Genomic DNA, 20,285 nt, shown 5'->3' with positions numbered 1-20,285 from the left:
AAAAAATTAAACAAGGGTCTGCACTTTTTCCCTCCTTCTCTCTCCTCTTCCCCCCCCCCCGTCCCCCCAAGGGCAGGAGCAATTAAACGATGGAGCCTTGTGTCGTGACCTCATGGGAATAAATCTGAGTTTCAGACTTGGGTTTATTTCATTCTGGAAAGTGACATTGGATCCTTTGCACTAATCATGATTAAAAAGGCTTGATTTATATCCCCCTTGCAGTCAAGAGAAGATTTCTGATTAGGGGAGTGGGGGGGGGGAGAGAAGGAGGAAAATGCAATTGGATTGGGTGCGAGAGAAATGGCGTGCTTCCCCCTTCCTCAATTCCCCATTCAGCCTCTTGCACCAAAATGCCCTTCTCTGAGGATTGCAAAATTCCATCCTGTCTGAGCACAGGACGTTTTGCTAATCGCTGAGGAAGGGAAAACAAGAAGTTGTACAGTGGAAAAAGGTTGACTTTAAGCCAGTTTTGACGTTCACTCTTTTTCCCCCCGTAATTTAAAAAATATTCTTGCCCTTCTGATGAAAGAAGCTTTTTAAAAAATCAAATAAATAAAAAAGGTGTGAGTTATAAAGACCACACAGGTAGCCGCGTTTCGTACTATTCATTTGATGACTCTTCAAAGTTACAGTGACACTGAAAAAAGCGACTTACGGCTGTTTTCCACTCTTACGACAGCTCCTGCGTCCCCATAGCTACATGGTCAAAATTCAGATGCTTGACAACTGGCCTGTTTTTATGACGGTTGCAGTGACTCAGGATCAGTTCATTTAGTGACCGTTCAAAGTTACAACCCCACTGAAAAAAGTGACTTATGGCCATTTTTCACACTTCTGACAGTTGCTGCATCCCCATGATCAAAATTTAGACGCTTGGCAACTGACTCATATTTATGACGGTTGCAGTGTCCCGGGGTCATGTGGTCCTCTTTTGCAATCTTCTGACCAGCAAAGGGGGAACCAGGTTCACTTAACAACCATAATTTCACAACTGCAGTGATTTGCTTAACAGCTGTGGCAAGAAAGGTCTTAAAAGGGGGCAAAACTCACTGAACAGCTGTCTCGCTTAGCAACAGAAACGTTGGGCTCAGTTGCTGTCAGTCGAGGACTACCCGTATGGTTTTCAACCACTCCTCATTCCAAGCCTTGGGCCAGCCAGAAGCAAAGGTTTCACTCTTGACTTCTCCCTTTCCCAATTTGTTCCACAAATCCCTTGGAAAAAGAAATATATTCAGAGTGTGGTTCATAAAAGTTTACGCATGCTGCAAATTAGCTGAATAAAAAGGAGTACGTTAGAAATCAAAAAAGCCTACCTACTTTTCCAAGTAGTTCCTTTTTTTCTTTTCGATTTGGTTTGGTTTTTTTTTAACAATACAATACAATAGTAGAGTTGGAAGGGACCTTGGAGGCCTTCTAGTCCAACCCCCTGCCTAGGCAGGAAACCCTATACCGTTTCAGACAAATGGCTATCCAGCATCTTCTTAAAGACTTCCAGTGTTGGGGCTCTCACAACTTCTGGAGGCAACTTCTGTTCCACTGATGAATTGTTCTCACTGTCAGGAAATTTCTCCTCAGTTCTAAGTTGCTTCTCTCCTTGATTAGTTTCCACCCATTGCTTCTTGTCCTGCCCTCAGGTGCCTTGGAGAATAGTTTGACTCCCTCTTCTTTGTGGCAACCCCTGAGATATCAGAAGACTGCTATCATGTCTCCCCTAGTCCTTCTTTTCATTAAACTAGCCTTGCTCAGTTCCTGCAACCGTTCTTCCTATGTTTTAGTCTCCAGCCCCCTAATCATCTTTGTTGCTCTTCTCTGCACTCTTTCTAGAGGCTCCACATCTTTTTTACATCGTGGCGACCAGAACTGAATGCAGTATTTATAACAGTTATAAATAATAAATTGCCCAGAGGATCATTGGTTGCTCCTCTCCCCTCTTTGGAAGAGCTTTATAGCTCTCGCTGCCTTAAGAAAGTTCAAAATATTCTTAACGATCCATCTCATCCCGGACACCCTTTTTTTGAACTATTACCGTCTGGCAGACGGTACAGGACAATAAAAAGAAAAAGGCTGAAAAACATCTTCTATCCCAGGGCAGTAACTGTATTGAATTCTACTGTATAGTGCAATATTAATGCAATATCGGGTTTTCAGTTTCAATTATACAACATGTGAAGGATGTGTGCTTGTGTTTTATTTTTATAGTTATAATGAAGATGGCATTTAATTTCACTGTGTGAGGTGCAGTGACAAAGTAAAGTAAAAGTAAAATAAAGCAAATAGCACTGCACTGGAGATCTTAATGTTACCCATTAAGCTGTAAGGCAGAAACCTTTTTTATACTATAAAATAATGGAATGTACACATTCAAATTGAATTTGAAACATCTCAATACGACACATCGCTTTAATTATACAATTCAAACAGTTTTACTTTCTAAATTACCATTTTATCATTGACATAACCTCCTTATCTTTAAAAATTTACCTTACCCGAATCCACCCTAGTGTTAACCGTTTCCACTTTATATTGCAAAATGCCACCACACCCCACCCTGGAAAGAAAAACAGAAGCGGTGAAGTCACCTGGTTCTGTTCAACAAAGAGAAACTGTTCTTATGTCTCCTTAGGCAAACAAAGCACCATAAAAATATTCTGGCACTGACAGTTTGGCTAAGAAAGGCTTGGAGAAGAATTGAAACGTAGACTCACAAGGTCCCAAAGGTGCTTTTTCAGGAGGCAACTGGACCTTTTTTGAAGATGTTTCTCTTCTCATCCAAGAAGCTTCTGACAGGAGAGTGGGGAATGGTCTCCAAAAGAAAAATCAACAATAACGAAGTCGAATTGCCTCCTGAAAAAGCACCTCTGGGACAACCATCACCTGGGTGTCTGAGAATCTCTACAGACTCTACGCACCAGCCGTGTGCAGCAGCTGCCAAAAAAGCCAACACAGTTCTAGGCTATGTAAACAGAGGGATAGAATCAAGATCACGTGAAGTGTTAATGCCACTTTATAATGCCTTGGTAAGGCCACACTTGGAATACTGCATTCAGTTCTGGTCGCCACGATGTAAAAAAGATGTGGAGACTCTAGAAAGAGTGCAGAGAAGAGCAACAAAGATGATTAGGGGACTGGAGACTAAAACATATGAAGAACGGTTGCAGGAACTGGGCATGTTTAGCTTAAGAGAAAGAAGGACTAGGGGAGACATGATAGCAGTCTTCCAATATCTCAAGGGTTGCCACAAAGACGAGGGAATAAAACTATTCTCCAAGGCACCTGAGGGCAGAACAAGAAGCAATGGGTGGAAACTGATCAAGGAGAGAAGCAACTTAGAACTGAGGAGAAATTTCCTGACAGTTAGAACAATTAATCAGTGGAAAAACTTGCCTCCAGAAGTTGTGAATGCCCCAACACTGGAAGTCTTTAAGAAGATGTTGGATAGCCATTTGTCTGAAGTGATGCAGGGTTTCCTGCATAAACGGGGTTGGACTAGAAGACCTCCAAGACCCCTTCCAACCCTGCTATTCTATTCTATTCTATTCTATTCTATTCTATATACAAAGACACATGAAAAACAGTTGCAGGATTTGAGTTTGGCTGGTCTAGAGAAAAGAAGGACCAGGGGTGACTTGATAGCAGCCTTCCAATATCTCAGGGGCCGCCCCAAAGAAGAGAGGGAGTCAAACTATTCTCCAAGGCACCTGAAGGCAGAACAAGAAGCAATGGGTGGAAACTAATCAAGGAGAGAAGCAACTTAGAACTGAGGAGAAATTTCCTGGCAGTGAGAACAATTAACCAGTGGAACAGAAATGGCCTCCAGAAGTTGTGAATGCCCCAACACTGGAAGTCTTTAAGAAGATGCTGGATAGCCATTTGTCTGAAACGGTATAGGGTTTCCTGCCTAGGCAGGGGGTTGGACTAGAAGACCTCCAAGGTCCCTTCCAACTCTGCAGTTGTATTGACTTATAGACTCCTAGGGTTGGAAGGGACTTTGAAGGTCTTCTAGTGTTAACTCCATGCCCAAGGCAGGAGACCTTATACAATTTTGGACAATTGGCTGTCCAGTCTTGCTTTGAAAACTTCCAGTGATGGCACACCACCCACAACTCCAGGAGGAAAACTGTTCCATTGATTAATTGTTCCTACTGTCGGGAAATTTCTCCTTAATTCTAGATTGGGTCTCTCTTTAGCAAGCTTCTCATTGCTTCTTCTCCTGCATGTTGGTGCTTTGGAGAACAAGTCAACCCCCTCTTCTCTATGAGAACCCCTCAAATTTTGGAAGACTGCCGTTATGTCAATCTATCTCTATCTCAATATATAGCGTAATTTTCGGAGTATAAGACGCCCCCCCCCCTTAAAAGACCGTGGAAATGTTGGTGCGTCTTATACACCAAATACAGCATTTCTGGCTTCCTGTGAAAAATGGTCAAAAAACGGGGGTGTTTTTGCCTTCCCCCACCCCGCCAGGAAGGGAGAGAGGGAGGGAGGGGGAGAGAGAGAGAGAGAGAGAGAGAGAGAGAGAGAGAATGAAAATGAAAAAGCTCTCGTCCTTGTTTGCTTGCACGCTAAACTCTAGCCAAATTCGTCAGTGCAACGCAAAAGGCAGCAGAAAGAGAAATCTGGATGTGTTGTGCAATATAGACTCAGAATCACAAAGAACCTCGGAGGTCCCTATGGTCAGGGGATCAAAATTTAGATGCTTGGCAACTGATTCATATTTATGACGGGTGCAGAGACCTGGGGACAAGTGACCACTTTTTATAACTTTCTGCTCAAGCAAAGTCAATGGGGAAATCAGATTCACTAAAAAAAGCATTACTAACTTAACAACAACTGCGGTGGTTCACTTAACAACAGTGGCAAGAAAGGTCACAAAACAGCAGGGCTGGGGAAGGGAAAAATCCCCCCCCCCCATTTTGGTGAAAAACAAGGGTGTTTTTCCCTTCCCCCAGCCCTGGGGGCCAGGGAGGACAAAAACGTTTTTTTCTTACTTACCTCTTCGAAATCTTGGTGCGTCTTATACCCCGGTGCCTCTTATAGTCTGAAAAATACGGTATGTACTGTATATCGATTTAATCTATATTCATGCAGTGCTCAACTTACAACCACAATTGAGCTCAACATTTCTGTTGCTAAGTGAGACAGATGTTGCCCCATTTTATGACTTTTCTTGCTACAGTTGTTAAGCTTGTAATCCAATTGGTTTAAGTGATATCTGCCTTCCCCATTGACTTAGCTTCTCAGAAGGTCGCAAAAGGGGATTGCATGAGCCCAATACACTGCAGTCGTCATGAATATGAATCAGTTGCCAAGTGTTTGAATTTTGATCACATAACCATGGGGATGCGACAAGGATTGTAAGCGTGAAAAAGTCATAAACCACTTTAACCACTTTTTAAGTGCTGTTTTGTAGTTTTGAACGGTCACTAAATGAACTGTTATAAGTTGAAGACTATCTGTATATCTATATTAAATATGCTGCCCATCTCTGTTCTGAAGGATTGTGAGTGGGTTGCAGTAGTATAAAAGCATTAAAATAGTCATGGTGGTGCAGTGGTTAGAGTGCAGTACTGCAGGCTACTTCTGCTGACTGCAATTTGGCAGTTCGAATCTCACCAGGTTCAAGATTGACTCAGCCTTCCATCCTTCCGAGGTGGGTAAAATGAGGACCCAGATTGTTGGGGGCAAGAGGCTGACTCTGTAAACCGCTTAGAGAGGGCTGTAAAGCACTGTGAAGTGATATATAAGTCTTAAGTGCTATTTGTATTCTCCTATTCTATTCTGTTCTGTTCAATTCTAGCATAGTAGTGGTTAGAATGCAGTATTGCAGGCTAACTCTGCTGACTGCCAGCAGTTCGATCCTGACCGGCTCAAGGTTGACTCAGCCTTCCAAGGTCAGTTAAATGAGGACCCAGATTGTTGGGGACAAGATGCCAACGGCTCAGAGAGGGTTGTAAATCACTGTGAAGCGGTATATAAGTCTAAGTGCTATTGCAGGGGTGTCCAAACTTGGCAACTTTAAGACTTGTGGACTTCAACTCCCAGAATTCCCCAGCCAGCTGGCTGGGGAATTCTGGGAGTTGAAGTCCACAAGTCTTAAAGTTGCCAAGTTTGGACACCCCTGTGCTATTGCTATTAAGATTGACAAGTAAAACGAAGGTTAAAATCAAGGATACAAGGCTGGACTTTTGTCTCTCACTCAACCAGCCACTTCCAGCATAGCGAGCCCTCATCGGTTCCCCACGGGGGTCTTTTGTAAAACCAGAAGGGTGGTGGAGTCAGATCTCAACCCCAATGACACAATTTGCAGTGAGACATTATAGCTGGTAATGCAGAAGCCGACCTCAGTGTTTTGGTACTCCGGCTGTGATGGGCAACTGAGAAAGCCAGGTGTCCATTTTGTCCTCCCCTTGCCACTTCCCAAGGTCAGGAGACTCTCCCAGGCCAATTCCCTGACCAGCCTGTCTTCTTTCCCGCAGAAAAGAACGGCCTGTCGTTTATCGAAACCTCTGCTTTGGACTCGACAAATGTGGAAGCTGCTTTCCAGACCATCCTGACTGGTGAGTGGGGCCTTAGAGGCCACGTAGAGGTATCCTTGTCCCTCAAGTTCTTAAAAAGGGTCTGACTGGCTGACTTGGGCCTTCAAAGGTGGCTTTAGCGCTTGGGCTCAAGGACCAGCCTCAGGACCCCTTCCTGAATGAGGAATGCTTTGGGAGAAATTCTGCTCGCCTCTTGCCACTCTCCATCACTCACTGCTGCTGTTCTCCAATGTACAGTAGTTCCCTCTGAAAGAAGAAATGAAATGTTAGAGAATGAATGTAACATTCATTCTAAATGTTAGAATGAAAAGGAGAAGGAAGTGTTACTACCACTTTATGAGGCCTTGGTAAGGCCACACTTGGAATCCTGCATTCAGTTTTGGTCGCCACGATGTAGAAAAGATGTGGAGACTCTAGAAAGAGTGCAGAGAAGAGCAACAAAGATGATTAGGGGACTGGCTAAAACATATGAAGAACGGTTGCAGAAAATGGGTATGTTTAGTTTAATAGACATGATAGCAGTCTTCCAATATCTCAGGGGTTGCCACAAAGAAGAGGGAGTCAAACTATTCTCCAAGGCACCTGAGGGTAGAACAAGAAGCAATGGGTGGAAACTAATCAAGGAGAGAAGCAACTTAGAACTGTGGAGAAATTTCCTGACAGAATAATTAATCAGTGGAACAGAAATTGCCTCCAGAAGTTGTGAAAGTTGCTCCAACATTAGAAGTCTTTAAGAAAATGCTGGATAACCATTTGTCTGAAGTGGTGTAGGATTTCCTGCCTAAGCAGGGGGTTGGACTAGAAGACCTCAAGGTCCCTTCCAACTCTGTTATTCTATTCTAAATCCCCCCACCAAAGTGCTTCTGTGGCAAAAAAAAAAAAATTGCCGGTGACATCACTATTGCCAGGGGGACACCTAGTTGGGGGCTCCTTTTATGTCCCCGTGACGTTTCCCACTGAAGGGGTACCCATTAATCTACTCGTGGTTACCTGCTTTTAAACTCCTGGGTTGGCAGGAGCTCACCCCATCCTGCAGCAGTAACATGACTCAAACGCGAGCCTGCTGATCCTCAGCCTAGCATTCTAACCTCATGAGCCACCGGGCTCCTCCATAAAAACGTAATGCCCAAACAGTAGAAGATTATGAACTTGAAGAAAGAAATGGGTAAACCAGGGTAGCTGCCATCCCATCCTTACTTCTCAAAGTGTTCCATCTGCCACCTGGCCAAATGCTGATGCATCATGGGTAACAACAACAATAATAATAATAATAATAATAATAATAATAATAATAATAATAATAATAATAATAATAATAATAATAATAATAATAATAATAATAATAATAATAATAATAATAATAAATATTTATTTCTTAGCCGCACCCTCTCCCGCAGGACTCGGGGCGGCGTACAATGAAACATATGAAATAAATATGTGGACAAAACAAACATATGACAAAGACATGTACCGAGACACACACACAAGGAGGAGGTCGGCTGATAAATAAAAACAATTAAAATACAGTATTTAAAAACCCCTAGATAATTAAATATAATTAAAATACCCATTTAAAAACCCGTCAGGAGCGATATAGTTGGATCAAAGTTGAGCCAGGCCAGCAACTTGAAAAAGGTGGGTCTTGAGCTTTACACGAAAGGAGTAAAGAAGGTCAGAGGTATTCCTAATATCCGGAGGGAGGTCATTCCACAGGGCTGGGCCCGCCACAGAGAAGGCTCTACTCCTAGGCGCCGCCCCTCGACACTGTCTGGTGGACGGCACCTGGAGGAGGCCCTCTCTGTGCGAGCTAATTGGTCGCAGGGATGTATGGGGCAGAATACGATCCCGCAAGTAACTAGGTCCTGAGCCATGGAGCGCTTTAAAGATTGTTATCAAAACCTTGAAACGCACCCGATAGACCACAGGAAGCCAGTGCAGCTCGCGCAGGAACGGTGTCACATGGGAGTACCTAGTACTCCCCATAATTACCCGCGCGGCTGCGTTCTGGACCAACTGTAGCCTCCGGGTGCATTTCAAGGGAAGCCCCATGTAGAGAGTGTTACAGTAGTCCAAGCGAGACGTCACCAGCGCATGAGTGACTGTGCGTAAAGCGTCCCGGTCCAGTAGGGGGCGCAATTGGCGCACCAGGCAAACCTGGTGGAACGCCCCCCTTGCCACGGCTGTCACATGGTCATCCATGGACAGCCGGGCATCCAGGAGGACGCCCAAATTGCACGCCCGCTCCACGGGGGCAAGTTGAATGCCCCCAATGGCCAATGATGGAGTTAATTGGCTGAACCGGGGAGCTGGTACCCACAGCCACTCCGTCTTGGAGGGGTTGAGCTTGAGTCGGTTGTCATCCATCCAGATCCGTACGGCTTCCACACACCGGGACATCACTTCGATGGCCTCGTTGGGGTGGTTCGGGGTGGAAAAGTACAGCTGAGTATCATCAGCGTACAGATGGTATCCCACCCCGAAACCACGGATGATCTCACCCAGCGGCTTCATATATGTGTTGAACAGGAGTGGCGAGAGGACCGACCCCTGTGGCACCCCACAAGTAAGGGGGCATAGGGTCGACCTCTCTTCTCCTGCCAACACACGCTGCGTCCTGTCAGAAAGGTAGGAGCCGAACCACCGCAAAACGGTGCCCTGGACCCCCAACCCCTCCAGCCGGCGCAGCAGGATACCATGGTCGATGGTATCAAAACCCGCCGAGAGGTCTAATAGGACCAGGAAAGAGGAACAACCTCTATCTCTGGCCCTCCAGAGATCGTCCACTAACAGGCAGTGCACCTGCAAATCAACGAACAAAAACAAATTCATCTGGATGGCCAGAAAAATTTGCAAAAAGGGGCCACGATGCAGGTATCACATATATTATGTTACAATCCATGTAGAGAAAGGCAGGTGGTCCCATCCGAAGGCTCCAATTTTTTAAAATTGCCATTGCTTATACCCTGGTTGTCCATATCAGCAGTGAGGAAGAAGGTTTATCAGTTCCATCAGGCACACGCCCCAAACAAGCAGAGAGACTAGCTTTCCCTCCTGATGTGCTTGTAGGTTGAGGACGTTTTAAGAATTCTGCAGGTATTGTGGCCTGCCAGCTGAGCTGGCAGCAGAGTCGGACAGTGAGGAGGTTGGGGAGAAACCTGGGCCAGTCCTGGAGTCTGGGGAAGGCTCTGAGGAGGGCTCTGCGTTGGAGGCAGAGATGTGGCCAGGGCCATCTGACAGTTATCAGCTGCCTTCAGAGTCAGACATCAGTGAGGCAGAAGAACAGCTGGAGCCTGTTCCCAGTGTGCCCATGCGCAGAGTTGCCAGACAAAGGGAGCAGCTAAAGAACGGGTCGACTTGGGAGTAAGGCCACAGGTGGACAATGAATGGCCCCTCCCAGAGGAAATAAAAGAGGAGCGAAAGGGGAGGGGAGTTTGAAGGAGATAATTAGTTCGCTTAATTGTTCCGTGACTCTCTGAGACTCCTTGCCAAGTTTTGCAGATGTTGGCCTGGGAGCTCTCCAAGCCAGATAAGGTCTGTGACCGTAAATCCTCCCTTGAAAGACTTTGCTGGATGCGAAGGAGCAGAATTCACAGTCAATTCATAAAAGGGTTTTTTGTCGGGACAAGGAGTTTGCTTTGTGCTCTCAGGAAGCCTACTATAGGTCAGAGCAACAAGTTGAATTTGTGTCCCAGGAAATACGGGTGTGGAAGTGATTGTTAAAGTCCTTTGCGTGCACAGCTGGCTTCGGCCTGAAGGTGCCACTGGCTTTTGCTCTTCATACGTGCAGTGTGGTAAAAGTGACTTCCTTTTCTTTTGAAATTCTTTGGAACTGTTGAGGCATTTCGTTTTTGAGCAGTTAATGCCGCCCGTAAATGATCTGCAGAAAAGACACTAAAGAATTTGCTGACGGCGGCATTTCAAGTCCATAGCTCAGTCTTTGTTTTAAAAAGATATTGCCCCGCTCTAGGAAAAGAGCACAAAAAGAAGGAAAAATGCAACCAATGGAAAAGAGGTGCGCAAAATAAAAATGTCAGTTTTGCAAGTTTTAAGCCTTAATGGCGCATCCAACTCCGGGCTGAATATTTGGTTGGTAAACTTCTCTTCTTCCTTTCTTGCTTTCCCCAGCTGTCTCGTGGCCTTGGCGTGCTCCAAGAACCAAGGCACATCTGGATGCGTCTGTGTCATTTATCCCTTCCCTCGAACGCAGGGCAAGGCTGTGTTTATTTCTATGACTGCCCAGCTTGGAAAGTATAGTTAGCCTTAGCCTCTGAAATGCCAGGCTGGTTGAAGGCACGCCATTCACCAGTCCTGAATCTTCCACCTACACCCATTCCAACAAGTGGGCAATTTTTTTTCTTTTGTAAGTCCTCAGAATAACAGAGAGTGAGTGGGTGGCCATATAAATTATCTAAATAAAAAACAATAATGGAGCAGCTGCTTTGGGTTTAGTTTAGTTTTAGCTTACTTTACTTTGTTGTCAGTGCACCTCATACAATGAAATTAAATGCCCTCTTCAGTGTACATTATAACTATAAAAATAAAAACACAAATATACATCTTTCACAGGCTATATAATTGAATTGAAACTCCTGATACAGCATTAATATTACACTATGCAGTAGAATTCAATCTGGTTACTGCCCTGGGATAGAAGTTGTTTTTCAGCCTATTTGTCCTTGTTTTTATTGTCCTGTACCATCTGCCAGATGGTAATAGTTCAAAAAAAGGGTGCCTAGGATGAGATGGATCTTTAAGGATGTTTTGAACTTTCTTAAGGCAGTTGGAGCTCTAAAGCTCTTCCAAAGAGGGGTGAGGGCAACCCCTGATCCTCTGGGCAATGACGTTGACCCTCTGGAGCACTGTCCTATCTGCCCCTGTGCAATTGGCAAACCAGACACAGGTGCAGTAAGTTAAAATACTCTCTATGGTGCAGCGGTAAAAGATCACCAGCAGTTTTCCATTCAGTTGTTTCCCGAGAAGTCTCAGGTAGTATAATCATCTCTGCTGGGCCCTTTTGACCAGGGCTGCAAGGTGAGATGCCCCAGATCAGTTCCTCTTTATGCTAACACCCAGAAACTTAAAACTGGCCACTTGCTCCACTCGGTCTCCCTTGATAAGCGAGGGCTGGATGCCTGATCTATTCCTTTCTGTAGTCCACTATAAGCGTCTTGGTCTTATTGGTGTTAAGGACCAAGTTATTGTCTCCACACCACGAAATCAACCGGTCTACCTCATCTTGATAGGCAGACTCAATCCCCCCCCTCCCCCGAGATGAGTCCCACCATCGTTGTGGGAGAAGATGGGCCTGAACTGAGACATGCAGGGACAAATGTGGTGATTCTGAACAGCAGTGGAAGGAAGGGGGGGGGGGGAAACAGGGATGGGAGGTTTCCCTGTTACCCTGGGTGCGATCCTTTGGGGACAGGGGGATTGTCAGCCCTTAGCTGTGCAGAGGAGGGGGAGCAGGCAGGGGGGTGGCCCAGTCTGACCCTCCTTGTCCCATCACATCACTCTGGGATCCCTCCAGATGTTGGCAACTGGAAGGACAAACATATTCTGGATTTTGTTTCTGCTGAACTGTGGCCCACCTGAAACATTTTGGAAGAAGGCTTAACGGCCATCATTGACCCCCAAATTTCTGTTGCTAAATAAGATCATCATTAAGTCAATTTTCACCCATTTTTACGACTTTCCTTGCCACATTTGTGAAGAGAATCATGGCGCCTCTCAAATTAGTAACAACAATTGTTAAGTGAATCTGGCTTCCCTGTTGACTTTGCTTTGTCAGAAGGTCACAGATCACATGACCCCGGGACACTGCGACCGTCATAAATACGAGTCACTTGCCTAGCGTCTAAAATTTTCATCACGTGAATACGGTGTGAAAAATGCTCATCAGTAACTTTTGCCAGAGCCTGGGGTTAGGGAAAAGCGCTCCTCTGAATTCAGGATAAAAGTTTCCCTTCCGGTTGAGAAAGCAGAAGGTGTCTTGGATCCTGTTGGAGCCTCATTTTTCTCCCCCCCCCCCCCCCCCGCCCTGCCCCACTTAAAGGAAACAACAGGATTGATTTATTTCAGGAATGCACGTCCTGAAAAATGCCAGAGGCCAGATATCCTAATTAACCACCCGGGGATTATAGCAAGTCTCAAACGTAGCCTTTGCGAAGCTATGTGTCAGAAGAGGTAGGAAGAGCCTCTGGATCTCCGCTTGATTAACGGCTTAGAGAAGATAAGGACGTGGTCTTCTGGAATTTGGAAGCGGTGCTTGGAGTGCCTCTCAGTTCAGGTGGAAACCAGTCATCCCAGGACAGGTTTTAATCCCCATAAGCAGGAAGGGCTCTCTGCCAAGGCATTGGGTCAACAGAAGCCAGGGCACAGCAAGGAAGGACTTACAGACGTGCCAAGAAGTTGACTCAGCCCAGACCAGCTTTCACAGGCAAGATGCGTGGGGTTTACAGCTCCTAAAATTCCAGGCATGCCAATCCCATGAGCTGATTCGAGGCCTTCAGGCTGGCACGTGGCTAGCCATAGAGTGGGCAGGATGTGAATCCTGGGAGTTCCTCCTGCAAAGTACCGGTCGAGGTTTACCGTCAAATTGCAAGGGGAGGGAAGATTACCAGAATAGTCAAGACGATGGGATTATTTAAAAATTAATTATAGGTATGAAATCGCCGCTGGCATACCTGGCACAGGTGAGTCTCCCACTTGCAGCAGTTCGAAGTTACTACGGCCCTGAGAAGAGGGACTTGTGACCCTTTTCCGCATTACGACCACCGCAGCATTCTCATGGTCGTGTGATCAGAGGCTTGGCCACTGACTCACATTTATGACGGTCGCAGTGTCCTGGGGTCACAGGATCCCCTTTTGCGATCTTCTGACCCGCACAGTCAATAGGAAAGCCAGGTTCATTTAACAACCGTCGTTACTAACTTAACAACGGCAGTCATTCGTTTAACAAATGGGGCAAGAAACGTCGTAAAATGGGGCACAAAACTCATTTAAGAAATTTCTCACTTAGCAACATAAATGTTCGGCTTGATTGTGGTCGTAATTTGAGGACTACCTGTAAAAGCTGAGGGCATATACAGGTCTAGTATTTGATTTTTTAAAAATATAAACGATGCTGCGCTTCAGTGGTTAGATGGCCTAGACCAGGCGTGCAACAGGAGGCACACGGAGCCATTTGTCAGGGCACGCGAGGCGCTGCCCTGTCAGCTGGCCAGCGCGCATGTGCGCACTGGCCAGCTGAGTTCACCCTTTTTTAAAGCCATTTTTCGCCCTCCCCAGGCTCCAGAGCCTTTATAGGAGCCTGGGGAGGGCGAAAAGAGCCTCCCCACCCGCTCTGGAGGCTTCATGAGTTTCCCTGAAGCCTCCGGAGCGCAAAAAACCCGGCCCTATGGTCAAACCGGAAGTTTGGGAACGGTTTACTCGGAGGTTTGTTTTGACTGCTCCGGAGGCTTCAGGGAAGCCTCCTGAAGGTCCCTCAAGCCTTCGGAGTGCTCAAAACGACCCTCCGAGTAGAATAGAATAGAAATAGAAATAGAATATAATTTAAAAAGGAGACTAAGATAGCATAGATAATAGAATAGATAATAGAATAGAGAATAGAACATAGAATAGAAATAGAATAGAAATAGAATAGAAATAGAATAGAAATAGAATAGAAATAGAATAGAAATAGAATAGAAATAGAATAGAAATAGAATAGAAATAGAATAGAAATAGAATAGAAATAGAATAGAAATAGAATAGAAATAGAAATAGAATATAATTTAAAAAGGAGAATAGCATAGCATAGAGAATAGCGTAGAATAGCATAGAAGTAGAATTAGAAATGAAAAGAAAAATATTGACAGAAAGAAAAATCGAACTAGAACTAGAATAGAATTCTTTACTGGCCAAGTGTGATTGGCCACACAAAGGAATTTATCTTGGTGCAGATGCTTTCAGTGGACCTAAAAGAAAAGATACCGCAGAGAATAATAAAACATGAGGAAACCATCAGAGAGCATTTCACCAAGGCAGCCTCCAGCGGCGCCACCTTGGATTGGAGAAGAGGGCGCATGGCAAACTTCCTCCCTAGTTTGTTCGATTGTAGAGGCGAGGTAGGAGAAATGGACTTTCAAACTTGTGAAATAATTCTGTGAAGGCAAAGAATAAAATAGAATTAGGGGTGCTCTCTGAGCTTGATTATTTTTGCACAGGCATTTCATTACCCAACTAGGTAACATCAAGGCCACTCCCATGAACAAGCACTAGCGCTAAGGATGTTTAGCGCTAGTGCTTGTTCACAGGAGTGGCCTTGTTCTCGGGTCTGCTGCTTCAATGGCAGTTGGTGGGACTGTTTATTCTTATCTTTGGAAACTTCTTGACTGGGGTATTGCTTGCTTCTTGATCGATGGTCTGGACTTAATCTTGGATTTAAAGCAGAAGGAGCCCATCTGGTTGTATTCTTGTCTGGAGCACCTCCCTAGGTTGACCTAGAACAGGGGTCGGCAATCTTAAACACTCAAAGAGCCACAAAGGTCCAAACCAGAAACCCATTCAATTCTGGAGGCAACCAGAAGTCTGGTTCCCCCACCATAGAATCTCCTCCTACTGCGGCATCCTTTTTCCTTTGCCAACCGGAAGTCCAGTTCCCCCACCATAGAGTCTCCTCCTAGCATGGCGTCTTTTTTATTCTGCTGACTTGAAGTCCGGTTCCCCCACCATAGAGTCTCCTCCTAGCATGGCGTCTTTTTTACTCTGCTGACTTGAAGTCCGGTTCCCCCACCATAGAGTCTCCTCCTAGCATGGCGTCTTTTTTACTCTGCTGACTTGAAGTCCGGTTCCCCCCACCATAGAGTCTCCTCCTAGCATGGCGTCTTTTTTCCTCTGCTGACTGGAAGTCTGGTTCCCCCACCATAGAGTCTCCTCCTAGCATCCTTTTTCCTCTACCTGTCCTAACCGAAAGCCCTATCAATTGTGGAGCCAATTGGTGACAGGGAGCCGCAGCAGAGGGATGAAAGAGCCACATGCGGCTCCGGAGCCACAGATTGCTGACCCCAGACCTAGGACAGCGTTGGCTAACCTTTTCTGCACTGAGTGCCGAAACGGGAGCACTGCGTGCATGCTGGAAGCCAAAAGAGCAGCCGCCCCGTGCATATGTGATGATCACAGATGATCTTCCGGTTTCCTGCATGCGCATATGCGCCAGCCACCTGGTCTTCCAGTTTCTGGCACTCCCACACATGTGAAGACCAACTGGCCGGTGCGCCGGAACCCAGAAGAGCAATGGGCGACGGCTCACGTGCCCAGAGAGATGGCTCTGTGTGCCACTTCCGGCATGCGTGCCATAGGTTCGCCATCACAGGCCTAGGAGGTGGCGCTGCTAAGACCTCCACGTTGGGAAGAATCATTTCATGTTGGGTTGGAAGTCAGAACCTTTGAGGGCCAAAGCTGTAAGTGTGTCCACCTTGAATGTCAGTAACACCCAAAGCTTTGGCAACTTTTTAATGGCGTATTTCTGATTCCAGCTGGCGGAAGACATTGTTCTTAACAATTGATTGGTTGTCCGTTCGAATAGATCCCCGGGCTCGATATTGTTAACTATCCAAATGATAAACGTAATAGTCCTATCCTTAAAACCCGGACGACGGATTGGTCAACTCAGTCCAGTGGCTCAAGGGTTGGTGTTGACCCATCTAAGAGGGGCCACCAGGCTGGGGAAAGCAGACTTCAATTAACAACCGGGGAGGGGGGGAAATGGCAGAAGATGGATTTGATGCTCTATTGATTGGTTGATTTTTCTTTGAGGTTATCTATGTGCCTCACAAAAATCTGCTCCCAAACTAGCTACCTAGAGGAAATAAGATTTGCAAGAGGGATAACGACCTGACATTCTCATTTAAAAAAAAAATAAAGTATCACAAACTCCCGATGACCTCAAATTCTCCAAACAAGAACACGTAAACAAATAGTCCCTGACTTATGACTACAATTGTGAGCAGTCAATTTCCATCGCAAAGCAGAGTGGTTGTTAAGGGACTTGCGCCTAATTTGATTACCTTTTTTGCCACCATTGTTAAGCAAATCACTGCAGTGAATTGTGTGGTTGTTAAGCGAATCATGAGGTCATTGAGCAGATTCAGGTTCTGCCCTTGACTTTGCTTGCCAGAAGCTAGCTTGAAAAGTGGAAGAGAGCGATTCTGGGAAGGTTGCAACTGCCATCAATGCATGGCAATTGCAAGGGCCCCAAATTTAATGAGGTGATGATTTAATGCTGCAACGATTATAAGCGTAAGGGGCCAGTTGTAAGTCAGTTATTTTCAGTGACATTGTAACTTTCAACGGTCACTAAACAAACTAATTTGAAGACTATCGGGAGCCATGGTGGCGCGGTGGTTAGAGTGCAGTACTGCAGACACTTCTGCTGACTGCTCGTTGCCTGCAATTTGGCAGTTCGAATCTCACCAGGCTCCAGGTTGACTCGGCCTTCCCTCCTTCCGAGGTGGGTAAAATGAGGACCCAGATTGTTGGGTGCAAGAGGCTGACTCTGTAAACCGCTTAGAGAGGGCTGTAAAGCACTGGGAAGCGGTATATAAGTCTAAGGGCTGTTGCTATTGCTTTATCTGTCGGTATATATATATCTCTGGCGCTAAATGGCACTGCTCACTGCCAGGAATTCGATCCTGACCAGCTCAAGGTTGAGTCATCCTTCCATCCTTCCGAGGTGGGTAAAATGAGGACCCAGATTGTTGGGGGCAAGAGGCTGACTCTGTAAACCGCTTAGAGAGGGCTGTAAAGCACTGTAAAGTGGTATATAAGTCTAAGTGCAATTGTAAGTGCTATTTATCTAGCAAGAGAAGCTGGGAAGCTTAAGAGGTTCTTGAGGGGTCTAGAATTCCAACCTTGGCAACTTTAAAACGTGTGGACTTAACTTCCAGAGTTCCTCAGCCAGCTTTGCTGTGGGAGTTGAAGTCTCACAAGTCTTAAAAGTTGCCAAGATGGGAGACCCCTGGTCTAAGTCAACTCGATACATACAACTCGCCTTAGCCAATTTGCCATGGCCAACTCACTGCAGGACAAGAGTTAAAATAATATCAAAGAATTAGTCAAACAGAATCTTTAAAGAAAGGATGCCAAAGAAGGGGCAAAATAAAATACAAATGACAAACATTATTTTAGATGATTAACTTGAGTTGTTGAATTGTCCCGTGGAGTGAGTTGTCCCATTCCACCTGTAAGTGGGGCTTTATTGCTGGTGCAAGAAAGGAGGAGGGTGAAGCTCCAGATTGGAGGCGTCAGCCCTGCTCCCTCTTCTTCCTCCCTGGTCACCCACCGCTTTTCTCTTTCAGAGATTTATCGCATTGTGTCGCAGAAACAGATGTCAGACAGACGTGAGAACGACATGTCTCCAAGCAACAACGTGGTCCCCATCCACGTTCCTCCAACCACGGAAAACAAACCAAAGATGCAGTGTTGTCAGAATATATAAGAAGGTCAATGCCTGGAAAGTCGTGTATATTCCCCCAGATCTGAATGGAAGTTAGAGCTGGAGCTGACATTCCTTTTTCTTCTTCTTTTGTTCTTCACTCTCTCCCCCTTTTTCTTTCAATTACATTTTGCCTTTATTTTTATCCTCCTCTCCCCGTTTCCTCATTTCGTCACCGTTCCTCCTTGTCCTCCACCTCAGTTCTGTGACTCATCTCTTTTTTCACACCAGGCTGCAGCTTCATCAGAATGCTAGTGTCCTGCAAGGCAAACGTGGTCACAGCGGGTCTCCTGCCCGGCTCACCTCGGGAAGGAGCGGAGATGGGCTCCGTCCAGCGTTCCCCATTCAGACACTCCTGCCAACACCAGGGCATGATTTCATAACTCCCTTGTCCACTCTGGCCTCTGCGCCAGGTGCCGTCTCTTGGCCTTTTGCATCCCGGTGCCCTGCAGACTACAGCTCCCATCATCCCTTTCAGCCCCACCGTTGGCCCGAGATAATGGGAGATGTAGAAAAATGGGTCTGGAGAAAGCCAGGTTAAGTGGGCAGTTGATGGCCTGAGCCCTCGGCAGTTTCTTCTCTGGGTCAAATGCAAACTCTTTGTTGGGTTGACTTTCTTTCTAACCAGAGCTGTGGTCCTGTTTGGAAGACTCAAGTTAGGGATAACCTCTGAGAACATCTGGGCCTAATGGATTAGCATCATGAGCGGGGCCTCTGGTCCCTCCCTGTGGTCTCACGTTTGGAATTGGCTTTGTTGAGGCCACGTGCGGAAATAGCCTTTTGACGGGTTTTTAATTCAGCCCGAGCAGACGGATGACGTCCCCCTTTGCAAGCGAGGAGAGGATGAATCATCTAGGAGACGGCGCCACTGCGCGAATTAAATTATTGCAGTTCACCTGGCTCAGCCCCAACCTCTGTGGCCGGATGTTGGATGCCCTGTAGTTACTCAACGAGGCAAACGCCATCTTGTTCTTGCTAGTATCGGTCTTGCGGTATTTAGTGTGTTGCATGCTCTAGTATGGGCCCGGGGGGGGGGGGGAGGATAATTTTGCACGTTGCACATGTACAGGTGATGGGGAAGGCTTGGAGATGGGTGTTGCAACTCCTAAGAAACCCAGGCTTTTTAATGAGAATTGTCAGCAAAATTGGCACCGGTGCATCCCCACCACCCCACCCCACCCCCCAGTCAAGTCTTGACTTAAGCTGGTTTAGTTTCTCTGGGGCTCCCAGTTCCTGGCCTGGAAGCCCTCAAACCTCTCCAGTTGTACACTAAAAAGCCCCGGAGGCCTTCCTCAAGTGGTTGAACACTTCTGGGTTTCTAGAGGACATCCCTTCATCTCATTCCCCCTCGGCACTGCTTCGGTTTGCAGCCCACACCGCCTGCTCGTCTGCAGCACTGTTCCCAAGAGGGGTGGGGTGGAATTGTGCAGTCTTTGGGGAGCCCAGCTGAAGAGGAAGAGTCCCTGGTTTATAGGGGGAAGGAAGGAAGGAAGGAAGGAAGGAAAGGAAGGAAGGAAGGAAGGAAGGTAGGTTTCTTGCAGATCTGTCCTTCCTGCTGCGTTGAAAGCTACTCCACTCAGCTTGTCTGCCAGTCTTGCACTGCTCATGACGTGTTAGGGGCACCGAGGGCATTGCTGTAGTCCGATCATCCTTTGTTTTTTTCCTCCTTCTCCAGGGTGTTGTTATTTCTCTGCACACTTTTTTTTTTTGCCCTTTCCCTTCCAGCCCCCACTTTTTTTTTTTTTTTTTTGTAAATTGCTTTGTACTGTTGTGCACATTCTGTACCTTGAGTATTTTTTAAGATTGATTTAAAATTATTCATTTTTGGAATTCTAATAAAGAATCACAGGGGATTGTTCAGAGGTGGTGGAGTGAACTTCTTTGGAATTTAGGCTCTGGTGGTGGGCCTTTGATACTTTTAAAAAAAGGGAAGAGTGCCCTTGAGCTGCAGGAAGGTGATTGGAATTAACGCGTGAATAAATTATGCGGGTCGACCCGACATGCAAATCTGAACTCATTTACGGTTCCCCGTTGCAGAGTTTATTGCGTTCTCTTTGCAGAGCTTTAAACTTTGGGTGTTTTGTCATTGTGGGAAAAGAAAGTGTAAGAATTGTAACCCTGAGCAATTCTCCCCGTTCTCCAAATAAACTTTCCCCCCCTTTTTTTACTGGATGCTTCTGATGGACGAAGCATTTTGGATGAGCAGGAAAACACCATCAGCCACTTTCTTTATCTTATAGCAGGGGTGTCCAAACTTGGGAACTTTAAGACTTGTG

At 46.0% G+C, this 20,285-nt stretch overlaps 1 protein-coding gene across 1 annotated transcript in view; it reads left to right on the top strand.

Moving 5' to 3' along the window:
* The window catches only part of RAB11A (RAB11A, member RAS oncogene family), a 43,940-nt gene extending 24,071 nt beyond the window's left edge, over positions 1 to 19,869 (top strand). The window contains exons 4-5 of the mRNA XM_081965234.1: positions 6,477 to 6,557; positions 17,873 to 19,869. Coding sequence (XP_081821360.1) covers positions 6,477 to 6,557; positions 17,873 to 18,012 — 221 coding nt within the window. The 3' untranslated portion in view covers positions 18,013 to 19,869. The remainder of the gene's footprint in view (positions 1 to 6,476; positions 6,558 to 17,872) is intronic.
* Positions 19,870 to 20,285: the final 416 nt, after the last annotated feature.

The sequence above is a fragment of the Natrix helvetica genome (genome assembly GCF_964273705.1).
Source record: "Natrix helvetica genome assembly, chromosome: 12".
Taxonomy (NCBI): Eukaryota; Metazoa; Chordata; class Lepidosauria; order Squamata; family Natricidae; genus Natrix; species Natrix helvetica.
The sequence above is the reverse complement of the archived record's forward strand: the minus strand, read 5'-3'. Positions and strand labels throughout refer to the sequence as shown.